At 43.4% G+C, this 13398-nt stretch overlaps 1 protein-coding gene across 3 annotated transcripts in view; it reads right to left on the minus strand.

Annotated features, from left to right (window-relative positions):
* The window catches only part of UBR2 (ubiquitin protein ligase E3 component n-recognin 2), a 60809-nt gene that overhangs the window by 13641 nt on the left and 33770 nt on the right, over window positions 1-13398 (minus strand). For 2 of the 3 annotated variants that reach the window (XM_081903647.1, XM_081903648.1), the window contains exons 25-34: window positions 12771-12925; window positions 12554-12656; window positions 10723-10832; window positions 10549-10629; window positions 9765-9946; window positions 9075-9274; window positions 8480-8573; window positions 3876-4037; window positions 676-773; window positions 362-440 (exon numbers count right to left, since the gene is read on the minus strand). In XM_081903647.1, coding sequence (XP_081759773.1) covers window positions 362-440; window positions 676-773; window positions 3876-4037; window positions 8480-8573; window positions 9075-9274; window positions 9765-9946; window positions 10549-10629; window positions 10723-10832; window positions 12554-12656; window positions 12771-12925 — 1264 coding nt within the window. Of the gene's footprint in view, window positions 1-361; window positions 441-675; window positions 774-3875; window positions 4038-8479; window positions 8574-9074; window positions 9275-9764; window positions 9947-10548; window positions 10630-10722; window positions 10833-12553; window positions 12657-12770; window positions 12926-13398 lie in introns of those variants that run through there. The other variant, XM_081903649.1, reaches the window with a different exon arrangement.

Genomic DNA, 13398 nt, shown 5'->3' on the forward strand with positions numbered 1-13398 from the left:
TTGGGTGATATCCCATGTCAGTCATACACAGAATATACCCACTGAAAATAAAATAATCTACTCTGAGTATGACTAACACTGGATATCACCCAGTGTTTGGATGTTTTGCTTTTTTTCCAACCACAGTTGCTCATCCTAAAATAAAAGACAAGTCAAGAAATTCACATCATATCCATTTGGCTTCTGTAAATGTTTTGAACACCACATGCATTTTATAATTAAAAATGCCAAAATGTGTATATTTTGTCTTGTAGCTTATAAAAGAGTTCTTACATGCCCCTGGCCTGCTAGTGCTGAACAAACTGTATTTAAATTGGTAGCAGGACAATTTGAAGTTCATTATTAATAAACAGATACATACTTTGGTTGGAACTCTGGTCTAAACCCTTCAGGTAGTTGCAGTTCATCCATTTTTTCTGAGCTACTACAAGAGGGTTTATCTGAAAGGTAAGCAAATGATACATTACTTTACTGGCATGTTAATACAATTGTTCATGATGTCTGCACTCTACAAACTGTAGAAAAAAGCACTCTTGCCAACAGAGAGACTATCAGAACAGTCTCATTGCCAATTAGATACCCAAAAGGAAAAATCCCTTGAACCTGAACAGCAAACACACTATTTTTCACCACCTTTTCCTGAGAAGTGTGACAATGTAAGAAGAATTCACTTACTAGCACTTTCCTGATCTCGAAGCATACACAATGCTTTGATTTGCTGAGATATTGTTCTTATCCACTGAGCAAGATTTTGTTGACTTGAAAAATCTAACCTGTCAAGAACAAACATATACATATGTGTTTTCAAGTCATATTTTTACATAAACGATACAACAGTCCCCCAAGTCCAACATCAGGAATGCAGGCCTTGTGCAGTACTCCTGTATGAGCAGGGCATTCCCACGGGTGATTTCCCCACCAATTCAAGAACTCTGGGACAGGAAGAGAGAGGCAATGCACTTCCATTCCATTCCCTATCAAAGCCAGTTTCCTGAATTGTTTTTCTATCATGCTCTTGCATAACTCTGCTAGAGGGTGAACAAGAGACACAATGCTAAGACCCAGCAATGCAACCAGTGGTAGGAAATCAATGGTCTGAAACCAAGCATTATGAGAAACAGCTGATGGAATTGGGTATGTTTATAGCCTCAAGAAGAGGAGACTGAGCAAGCTTGTTTTCTCCTGCTCCGGAGGGTAGGACCCGAATCAATGGAGTATTCAAGTTAGAAGAAAGGAGATTCTGACTAAACATCAGGAAGAACTTGCCGATGCAACAGACTCTCTCAGGAGGTTGTGGACTTTCCTTCCTTGGAGGTTTTTAAGCACAGGTTGGCTGGCCATCAGCCATGGGTGCTTTAGCTGACATTCCTGCATTGGAGAGGGTTGGACTAGAAGACCCTTCGGGTCCCTTCCAAATATGATTCTGTGAAATGACCACTCCAGGCTTTCATATACCAGTATAAATTAATACTAGCATTTATAAATATCTTGGGTTGGATCTATAGTTGCACGAAGAAGAACTCTGCTAAATGGATGCTTCCATGGGCAGAAGAGAGAGAGAGAGAGAGAGAGAGAGAGAGAGAGAGAGATTGTTTTTTGCCAATTCCCCCTTTGCCCTGAAGACCCCCATGCTTCCTGTAGATGGGTCCAATACTATGGAACAAGATGGAAGGTGGTGCAGGAAAGGGAATAGCAAAAATAAAATAAAATGCTCCTCTCCTTTCTCCAGTGGGTGTATCTGCTAGATCCAAGTCACAGCAGGTCTGAATCTAATCCATTTTGTATTTTCTCTGAACCACCACTACTAGTTGTTAAACATGTTGCATCTCAGACTTGGAGGCAGCAAACACAATGGATTACTGTGGCGTTTGCCCTCCTAGGTGTGTGACATCATACTGGGTTCATAAGGAAAGGGTTAACTAACCAATGAGAACCCAAGGGGCAGAGTTAACTGTGTATAAGGTTTAAGCACAGAGGGGTTTTTTGGAGAGAGAGTTAAGAGTTAGGGTGGTTGAGAAGACAGTCTGGAGTTAGAAGAGACAGAGAAGATAAGTCTGTGGGTTGGGCTAGTTTGGTGTGAGAGAGTGAGAGAATTTGTTAAGAGAAGTCAGTCAAACAGTTGAGATAATCAGGCAGAAGGTATTAGGAAGGTATAGGCTGGTAAAGAAACTAAAGTTAAGATACTGACAGGAATATTATCTGAGAAACCATAAACTTGTTAATTTTTGTAAAATAAACTTGTTTTTTGGTTCACTTTTAACAACTGTCTGGACTCAGTGTTTTACCAGAGAGTAATGGGTTGGTGGCAGCCAAGAAGCGAGCACAGTGGTGGCACAGGGATCAATAGACCGTTAAACATCCGGGGATCCTATGTGATCGCCACAATTACTATCAGAAATCAAATGGATTATGTTAAGAGCTGTTTCCTCAGGAGACTTAGTCTCAATTTCTCCAAAAGTATTTGTCATTTCCTGTGGCCACAATGCAGAATCCAGCATTCAACCAAAGAAGAAAAACAACAACTATGTCATGAGGATTAGAGGGCGAGTGTGACAGATTCTACTCTGGCACAGCAAATCTTTTAATGCAGCTCTCTGACCTATTAAGCATATGATTACTGATGTTTACCTATCAGCGCTAAGGTTTTGCCACGTGCGACTTTGCTTTGCCAATCTTTTGCAGTTTTTGCTAGGGCAAACCAAAACAAGCTGAAAGCATGCACAACTTTTACAACAGAGCACCAGTCATACGTTAGGACTACGTATGTTAAGAGGTATCTCAGTAATCTGTGACAACATAAAGCATTAAAGTTGCCCTTAATGGACAACATTTTTTAAACATTAAGATAAAATGCTTTAAAAATAAAATAGGCTTCTAAATATATATGGTTGTATCCTAAAGATGTGAAGAGGGAGTTGTGCTAATGCAATGGGACTTCTCCTCCCTCTCCTCCCTGTTGCAGTCCCTGTGTGTTGCCAGGATCTGCTTCACAGTCTTCCCCAACCCTCTGGGGCAGGTTTTGAGAGTGCATGGAGTGGGGAATCCTGGAGAGAGGAAAGGAAGGAGAAGTCCAGTTGTGGGAGCAGAAGTATTCTGCTGGCAACACCGATACAACTTCATGGCTTAATAGTTCTGACAATTGCAGCAGCACTTCATCATAAAACTCTTGAACTTGAATGTGTCCGCAGGCTTCAATCTACCCATCTAGTCTGCAATCAATACAGTCTGTTTTCTCCCACTACACATGTTTAAAATGTAACACAGGCCAGAAGGTAATAAGTTAAAAATACAAGGCTACTATAACGCAGACAAAAACAATAAAAAGCAGGCATTAATACCAAATGATACCCTCTGTGGCTTTGCTGTTTACATATTATTTTTCTATAAATGTATACATATGCATATACATTTATACACATACATTTCTATACCTATCTGAAAATTCCCTTGTAACTATACTCCTCAAAGGAGAGTAAGATTGCCAGGATGATTGGTCTAGGATTCTTAAGACACCCTGAATGATTTCAAGACTACTAAGCATTTCATAACCACACAAAAATCTTTAATAAGCTGTGGTGTCAAATTAAGAATACCTGATGTTTTCCCAACATTAAAGAGAACACAGCACACCCCCAGCATCTATCAGACACTCTCCGGAGTTGCATCCAATTTGTGCCCTTGCACCAGATCTTTTAAACAAACAAGCGGCATCCACTAACAGAGGTGATTTTTCCCTCTATTACGCCCCCCCCCTTTCCTGCAGCTCTTGGGACCAATCCTCAAAATCAGTTCTGGGTGGTCCCCCCATCCTTCAGGAAAGAAGTACTAGGTTTTTTTAATCAAACCAACAGAGTAGCTAAGAAAGGGTAACTGACCTGTTAAACAAACTCCTTGGGGGAGGAAGTAGAGGGATGACCGTGTTGCTTAAACATTCACAAAGGGGACAAAGGAATTCACCATTTTCTACATCGTAACTTGTGTGCACACGTAATCTTTGTTGTCGCCTTTGCTCTTTGGCTTGTACAGCGTCAAAATACCTTTGGGAAGAAGCATAAGTTAAAGCTTTGCAAAATGAATTCCACAAGATACCACTGAACGCTACTTTGCTGCCTTTTAAAATGTTTTTAAAAAATTTCTTTTGGATTTTTTGTATGTGGGGGGTGGGGGTGGGATGGATGTTTGGTTGGGTTTGGGGAATTATTTTTTTATTTTGATGTTCTTGTAATTTTTACATTTTTTCTGTTTGTATTGTTTTATTAGTTTTGTTTGTTTGTATAGGTTGTTATTTTGTTCTTAGGGGGAGGGGTCAGGGCTGCCAGGGAGTGGGCCCCAGCCCACAAAATGGCTGGGACATGTTTCACAGGGGGGAATGCACTGGGACAACCGATCTCAGTGATCACGGGTAGGAGGAGGAGTTACGCTAAGACCAGACCATGTCATTACAGAGGAGGCAGGTTTAGTCGTTGTCTGAGGACTATTCCTACCTCCGGGTCTGGTCCTGACCGGATGGATACTAGAATCAGCAAGGGATACCCACATGACCTGAAAGTGTTGCTGTGCAATGCCAGGTCAATGATTCATAAGACCACTGCCATCCATGACTTGATCATGGATGGAGGATTTGACCTGGCATGTGTGACAGAGACTTGGTTGGATGAAGCAGATGGGCCTGTCCTTGCCGCTGCTTGCCCACCAGGTTTCTCTTACGCACAGCAACCCAGGTCATGTGGGCGGGGAGGGGGGGTTGCAGTGATTTTTAGGAAGTCATTAGTCTGCACCAGGCGTCCTATTGGGAAGACCCAGTTTTCTGAGTGCATGTTCTGGAAGTTGGGCAATAGGGGCAGTACAGGATTCCTACTGGTGTACCGACCTCCCCGCTGCACCAAGGATTCCCTGCCCGAGCTGCTTCAGGTCGTGGCGGATATGCTCCTGGAGACACCTAGCCTGGTTGTCCTGGGGGATTTTAACATCCATGCCGACACGACCTTACAAGGGGCCGCTCGGGACTTCGTGGAAAGCATGGCCTCCATGGGGCTGTCCCTGAATAAGTCTAGCCCAACTCATAGCCACGGACATGCCTTAGACTTGGTGTTTACCTCTACGGATGCTGGTGATCTGACATTAACTAAAAGCGAAACAAAAGAAGTGCCATGGTCAGATCACTTCCTGGTGCAACTGGACTTCTCCGCAACCCTTCCCCTCCGCAGGGAGGTGGGACCGATTCGGATGGTCCGCCCCCGCCACTTAATGGATCCAATTGGCTTCCAGAGAGTGGTAGGGGATGCTCTATCCCAAGTTGATGGCCTTTCAGCTGATTCCCTGGTGGCCCGCTGGAATGCGGAGTTAACCAGGGCTATTGACTGTCTGGCTCCGAAGCGCCCTCTCCGACTGCATGGAGCCCGGACAGCCCCGTGGTTTTCCCCGGAGCTGAGGGTGATGAAACAATCGTTGAGACGGCTAGAGCGCCGGTGGCGGAAAACTCATTCTGAATCAGACCGGACACGGGTTAGAGCTCAACGTCGAGCCTACCAAGTGGCAATGGCGACGGCGAAGAGGGCCTTCTTCACCGCCTCCATTGCATCTGCAGAAAACAGCAGCAGGAGACTTTTTCAGGTGGTTCGCAATCTATCAGAACCACCTGTACCACCGGGGCCTGGTAGGGACCCCAAGATCTCCTGCAATGCTTTTGCAAAGTTTTTTGCAGATAAAATCGCTCAGATTCAGAAGGAGGTAGACTCCACCGTGGGAGCAGGGCCAGGGCGGGAGAGTGCTAGAGTTCTGTCTGGTCCTGTTACATGGGATCAATTCCAATCTGTTACCTCCGAGGATGTGGACAGGCTGCTTGGACGAGTGAAACCGACCACCTGTCTCCTTGATCCTTGCCCATCCTGGCTGATAAAAGCGAGCCGGGAAGGGCTGGGCGATGGGCTCTGCGGGGTGGTGAATGCTTCCCTCTGTGAGGGAGCCTTCCCAGACCCGCTGAAAGAGGCGGTCATTAAACCGCTTCTTAAAAAAACATCTTTAGACCCGGCCAATTTGGCCAACTATCGCCCAGTCTCAAATCTGCCATTCTTGGGCAAGGTGATTGAGCGGGTGGTTGCTAAACAACTCCAAGCACGCCTGGAGGAAACGGACCATTTGGATCCCTTCCAATCGGGATTCAGGCCTCACCATGGGACTGAAACTGCCTTGGTCGCGCTGGTTGATGATCTCCGGCGGGCTAGGGACAAAGGTGAGAGCTGTTTCCTAGTTCTGCTGGATCTCTCAGCGGCCTTTGACACCATCGACCATAACATCCTTCTGGACCGTCTAGAGGGGCTGGGAGCTGGGGGCACTGTTATACAGTGGTTCCGCTCCTTCCTCCTGGGCCGTGTCCAGAAGGTGGTGGTGGGGGGTGAGTGTTCAGACCCCTGGGCTCTCACTTGTGGGGTGCCTCAGGGTTCTGTCCTCTCCCCCATGCTTTTTAATATCTATATGAAGCCGCTGGGAGAGATCATCAGGGGGTTTGGACTGGGTGTTCATCAGTATGCAGATGACACCCAGCTCTACCTCTCCTTTAAATCAGAACCAGTGAAGGCGGTGAAGGTCCTGTGTGAGTGCCTGGAGGCGGTTGGAGGTTGGATGGCGGCTAACAGATTGAGGTTGAATCCTGACAAGACAGAAGTACTGTTTTTGGGGGACAGGAGGCGGGCAGGTGTGGAGGATTCCCTGGTCCTGAATGGGGTAACTGTGCCCCTGAAGGACCAGGTGCGCAGCCTGGGAGTCATTTTGGACTCACAGCTGTCCATGGAGGCGCAGATTAACTCTGTGTCCAGGGCAGCTGTCTACCAGCTCCACCTGGTACGCAGGCTTAGACCCTACCTCCCCGCAGACTGTCTCGCCAGAGTGGTGCATGCTCTAGTTATCTCCCGCTTGGACTACTGCAATGCACTCTACGTGGGGCTACCTTTGAAGGTGACCCGGAAACTGCAATTAATCCAGAATGCGGCAGCTAGACTGGTAACTGGGAGTGGCCGCCGGGACCACATAACACCGGTTCTGAGAGATCTGCATTGGCTCCCAGTACGTTTCCGAGCACAATTCAAAGTGTTGGTGCTGACCTTTAAAGCCCTAAACGGCCTCGGTCCTGTATACCTGAAGGAGCGTCTCCACCCCCATCGTTCAGCCCGGACACTGAGATCCAGCGCCGAGGGCCTTCTGGCGGTTCCCTCATTGCGAGAAGTGAGGTTACAGGGAACCAGACAGAGGGCCTTCTCGGTAGTGGCGCCCGCCCTGTGGAACGCCCTCCCATCAGATGTCAAAGAGATAAAGAATTACCTGACGTTCAGAAGACATCTTAAGGCAGCCCTGTTTAGGGATGTTTTTAATATGTAATGCTGTATTGTTTTTAATACTGATTGGGAGCCGCCCAGAGTGGCTGGGGAAACTCAGCCAGATGGGCGGGGTATAAATAATAAATTATTATTATTATTATTCATCAACACAAAAGACATCTTCTCCAGCGTGTCAAGTCTTTGTTAGAAGGCTGCAGTACTGGCCAGCCAAATGCAGCATACAGAACCTCTCAATTATGGGACACTTCAATACAAGAATAGTATCACCAGCAGGAAGCATGTCTCAAAATGGGAATTCACTGCAACGAAACCTTTCCATTTGGGCACGTCTTCAGAAATAAGCTCAATGAGCAAGGTCAAAAACAGCTGGGCATACATAACCTAACATTAGTATATGCTTGGGGAGTGCATGCATACTTGGGAAGAATGATGATAAAACACATGAGTTTCCTTTCACCAGAGTTAGAGGAATAAAGGAAATAGTGAGACACGGAGTGCAAATGTTCTTTACCCAATTTAATTTTTCTTATGCAAGCAACACAATTTATTTCGGGCTTATGAACAGTGAAGTTGCAGCCTTTTTTTTGAAGATGTAGTGTTCTCTCAGCCATACTTTACATTTGTCTTCAAAATGTTAAAATATATAGAGACAAAATGGAGTTTACTACAGAAACTTTTTTGTACAAAGAAAATTTAAACATTCTTCTGGTGTAGGGGTGGTTATAGGTAAAATGCTTTTATTTGCTCTTGGATTGGTCAGTCAATTTCCTTTTCTTCCCTTCACCCAATTCTTGCTCCTAAGCTTTGTTCCTGTTAGAGATTTGTTATAAATTAAAACCAGTGTTTCAAAATTCTTCTCTGCCCCATTAACAGGTAGGCAGTCTGCTGCCCAAAGTGACCCTAATCTTCACCTGACCTTCTGATCAGTCTGCAGATATGCACTATACGTAGAGCCAAAACATTATGAGGCCTGTAACATGCAGCCATGGACTCGAAGATGATCAAAAGAGAGATCAACTTCTCAGGCAGGGACATCATGAATTACTTGAGTGGCAGTACATGAATACTTAGCCAAGTGCATCAGACCACAGAGGGAAAACTGTGCGCTAAACTGACATCTCTTAAATATTTAAAATGAAAGTTACCTTTGCCAGCAGTGGGCATGCATAATGTGTCCACAGCTACCAGTGTATGTTCCACATGACAGGTCCGGGTGCATGAACAATGGATCATATTTTTCTGCATGTAAAGACATTTTAAGAAAAACATTAGAATGAAAAACTGCAAATTTTACTCACATCGATTTTGAAAATACTTTTACATTATTAAGGAATTAACATCTTAAATCAAAGAATTATTTAAAATTTATTTCCCACGTAGCTCATGGCTAATACACATGCACTAGACTCAGCCACTGGGAAAATCCTGGTGGCCCAAGGCCTCTGCATTAAGCTAGAACGAGGGTGATTTTAAATATTGAATGATGATATATTTATTTACACCCTGCCTTTTCCCCTGATGTGGCTCAGGGTGGCTTACAGATAAAAGCAAGAATCACCAAAAGCACAGAAAAAAACATCCATTAAAAACAATTAAACAGTAATAGAATTAAAACTACAGTATATAAATACATACGTTGAACAGAATCTTCCTAGTTATTATTCAAATCTAGGAGACCTACCAAAATCACACACAACGACAAAGATGGATATCCAGTATCACAATATTGCCTCTACTTACCAGGATCTGGAATCACTTTACTTCTGTTTTTAGACAAGACTGTCGATCTTTGAACAAATGCTGCCAGCACCATGGCTCTGTTATCCACCTTAACCTCCTGTTCTTCTTGGCATAAGATACAGGTAACAACTTGCCTCTGTGCAGTCACTTTCGTTTGCTCAGGACCCAAAGCTGTAAGCTTGGTATCTGAAACTGAAGGACTAGAATCAAATGATATTAGTAAGTATTTCACTGGAATGTTTTCCAAACTAAGGCAATAGTTCAGTTCATCGTATGCAGCTGCCAATGCAAACATTTTAATTTGGGTACAATGCAGCATATGCCTTAAGAAAACTTTAAGAAGAGTCCTACTTTTTACAAAAATAAATAAATCTAAGGAGCTCTCCATAGTGTCACAGTTAAAAGCAGCACTCTTGAAAGCGTTTAGATTCAAAGCACATAGCATACACAAGCACATCCCATATTATTTTGGTAGAAGTGATTGTGGATGTTTAAGGGCTCCCTCCTCTCCTGTCCTTCTTCCAGCATCCTCCTCCACTGGATTGGAAACTCTTCTGTTTGCACATGACACTCTTAGGATCCAAGCTTAAGAAATTATAAACACCGGCTGGAGTGAAAATGCCGTTGCACAATGACAAAGTGAAGTGTGTACTACAAAGGGAGAGACACTATTTGTCACTTTCATCTTACCTATTATCATGCACTCTGGAGGTAGAAGTTTCAAGTTCATCCATAGTTTGCTGGAAGAGCTCTTTGTTCTCATCAATGAAGTGTCGCTGCATCTCAGACATCTGTGCCATGATCTTCTCTCTGCGCAGCCTGGCAATCTCAGCTTTTCTCTTTCTCTCGGCCTTTTCTTTATCTCGTGTGCTCTACAAAGTTGTTACGTTAACAAACACAGCAGATTTTAACTGATCTTCGTTTATGCATGGGTTGCACAATTTACGAGTGTCTTGACATTAAAAAAAAACCCCGCGCAAAATAAGCCAAATTTTCTGTACTTGCCCCACACCTGACGTCAAATATTATGCCAGCTGTGGGATACGTGGATGTGGTTTATGAGAAATGACCTCATGAGCCAAATATGTATCTGTGCCAGGCCTAACTAGCAGTTACAGTTGCCAGGGGGGTGGTGTTCATCTGACCCCATTGCCTGTGTTGCTTCTGCTTATCAGGTGTAGAGGCAAGGTAGTGGCAAGGTTGGTGTGGTGTTAATGCACCAGGAGTATCAGAATGGCTCCACTGGTGCATATACACCAAGCTGACCTTTCCCTCCCTCTTTCCCTCCTGCCAGGCAACAGTTGCCCCACTGACTACTACTGCCGATTTAGGCCCTTAGGGCACAGGTTCCCCATCAACATGGGTAACATAAACTCCTCCCCCCGCTACAAATTCCCCTAAATCTGCCCATTAAGATATGTGTATTTAATGAATGGTCAATACTAGGTTAAGTACTCAATGGTTTTATTTTTACCTCTTCCATAATATTTCCCTCTGTCTCCGATACAGGACTCGCAGAAGATCTTTCTCTGAGCTTCTTAACAGCATTAAAAGTCTGGAACAAGGAAATTCATATTGTTTGCAATTTAAATAGTGTAACATTCCTCTGTTACTCATAAAGATGTAGAAAAGATGGAGCACAATTTACCTTTAGTATCCATCTGATCATATCCTTGTGGACTTCCAGGTGCGATGCATTTTGCAAAGTTTCTAGCATTGCTAATATACTTGGGGAATTGCGGGGTGTCTCACCAGGCCCTGTTTCAAACAAGGGTAAGAGGAAACAACAACAACTTACTATACACATTTGCTCTATTTGTTTGACTCCATCGTGTTAGCTTAAATTCAGTATAGTGGAACTGTATCTACTTACAGGATACATGTTTTTAAATCCTATCCCAGGAAAGTGGTGCATTTCCCCTACATTCAAGCTTCCCCCCACTGAATTGCAAAATTTATCAATAGTTTAAATTATTATTAGAGCAGAGGAACTGAAGACCATTTCAAACATTGTTGTTGTTTAGTCGTGTCCGACTCTTCGTGACCCCATGGACTAGAGCACGCCAGGCACTCCTGTCTTCCACTGCCTCCCGCAGCATGGTCAAACTCATGTTCATAGCTTCAAGAACAGTGTCCAAACATTACACAGAGGCAAATGTACATTTTACACAGGGAGCCACAGACAATCTGTTCCCTGATTTATGTGCCTGAGTCAAATACAGTGCCATATTTATCAGAAGCATACAAAAAATAGGTTTCCTTATTAAAAACCAACAGTGTGTAAAACACCCCTTGGGCATAAAGACAAAGGGGTGTATCCAAATTTGTCCATTTGTGAGCAGAATGGATTTCCTCTTACACAATGGGACTTCACCTTCCCTCGCCTCCCATGTGCCCTCAAAATTTGCTCTGGAAGGATAGGGAGCCCTCCTAAACAGATTTTCTGCTCACATTACACTAAATTTTACCCAAAAGGAAATAAGAATTCATATACAGTGGTACCTTGGTTTAAGAACAGTCCAGCTTAAGAACGATTTGGTTTACAAACTCCACAAAACCGGAAATAGTGTCTTGGTTTGAGAACTTTACCTTGGTCTAAGAACGGTATCCGAACAGTGGAAGGGCACCAGCAGCAGGAGGCTGCATTACAGAAAGCATGCCTCAGTTTAAGAATGGTTTTGGTTTAAGAATGGACTTCTGGAATCGATTAAGTTCGTAAACCAAGGTACCACTGTATACAATAAGATGCTGTGCTTTGTATAATTTTATTCTTGTGTTTTAGTTTTACAGGTCTGGTACCTGCAAGTTGCCTTTGATGTCAAACTGGGAGAATGGCAAATTAAGGATGGTAATAAACATATGGGCCCTATTTGCATAATATTGTGGTTTGCTGTCAATGAGTGGTTTGTTGGTGCCTGTGGCCTGATCATTCCTGCTTCATTTCTTCCTATAAGAGCAAGATAAACAAACCCGGAAGCCTTGGCTTCCCATTATGCCAGAGGAAATAATGGTTTGTTGTTCCCTAGCAAATTACAATCAGCAGGCCAACAAACCATGATTCAAGGTTGCCTGGTGACTTGTTAGGGAACAGCATTACATCCCAGTTTGGATGAAATGGAAAACTCTGGTTTTTTTACCTTGCTCACATCAGGGGACAAGTGAAGCAATTGGGCAGCCCACAGGAGCCCACTGTTCATGTACAGAAAACCATGATAAGCCAGAAAATCTGGCTTATTGTTGCATACAAACACAGCAATGCTTCTGTCACAACACATGAAAAAACAGACATATTATTCTTGTTCACTTTTGTACTAGTGAAATAGTAAGTATGCATTTTCTTAAAGAAATGCAGCATTGAAGTTAGTTCCATTATCATGTTTAATAAATAGCTTTTCACATGCAGTTATTTTAGAAGAGCATAAACAGAGCTACTATGAGAAAAATCAAAGTTTGCAATGCCTATACAACTATCAACCTACTTGAGATCTTCTGACTGAAAGTAAATGTTATTACATTATCTTCATCAGCATTCTCAATGTGTTGTTTTTCTTCTTGAAGGGCCATTCCAGTCAAGTGCAGAACCTAAGCAAAAAATTAACATGCTTAGAGTTTGTATTTCTAGAAAAAGCTTTCTATACAATTTGCTAATATTTATAAGTGAATTAACAACAGCTGGAGTTTAAAGCTGAAACACACCCTTTGAAGCATGGACTCCGACCAGGCATAGCCATTATGCTCTACTGCCCATTGCAGTATCGTCCTCATAATGCACAACATGACGTCACACTGCAGAATATTGATCAGGCTTTCAAACAGAGGGCAGAATGGAGGTAGAACAGGAGGTGGGAGAGCTGAAACAGAAATAAATTAATGAAATATTGTATAGCCCTGCTGCAGCAAACTTTGAAATGTGCATGAAATATTTAAGAATATGTCATGGAGCCTTTCAAGATGGCAAAAAGACATTGGGAGTTTTTGTTCTTTCAAGAACATCTACTCACTGAGTTTAGTGGGGTTTACTCTCAGGTAAGTGGGTATAAGACTGCAGCCTATTTCCTGATCTTAGACAATCAAAGCAGTTATGTTGTCATTCTCCCATATCCGGATCCTATGCTGTTCCTAGGAACTGCCAATGAATGAAATCATGTGGCACAGATCACATGCAAAGTTTCCATGTCACCTCTCCATTTTTTATAAGGGCTGGTGGAACTAACACAGGAACTTCATGGGATTTCAACTATCCAAACAATACTGGACAGCAAAGGATCCAAGTATGAAGGAGCAGCCACACCATTCTGATGTGCAGTATTTGTTTTTGCAAATC

This window comes from Podarcis melisellensis, assembly GCF_964234715.1.
Source record: "Podarcis melisellensis genome assembly, chromosome: 3".
Lineage (NCBI taxonomy): Eukaryota > Metazoa > Chordata > Lepidosauria > Squamata > Lacertidae > Podarcis > Podarcis melisellensis.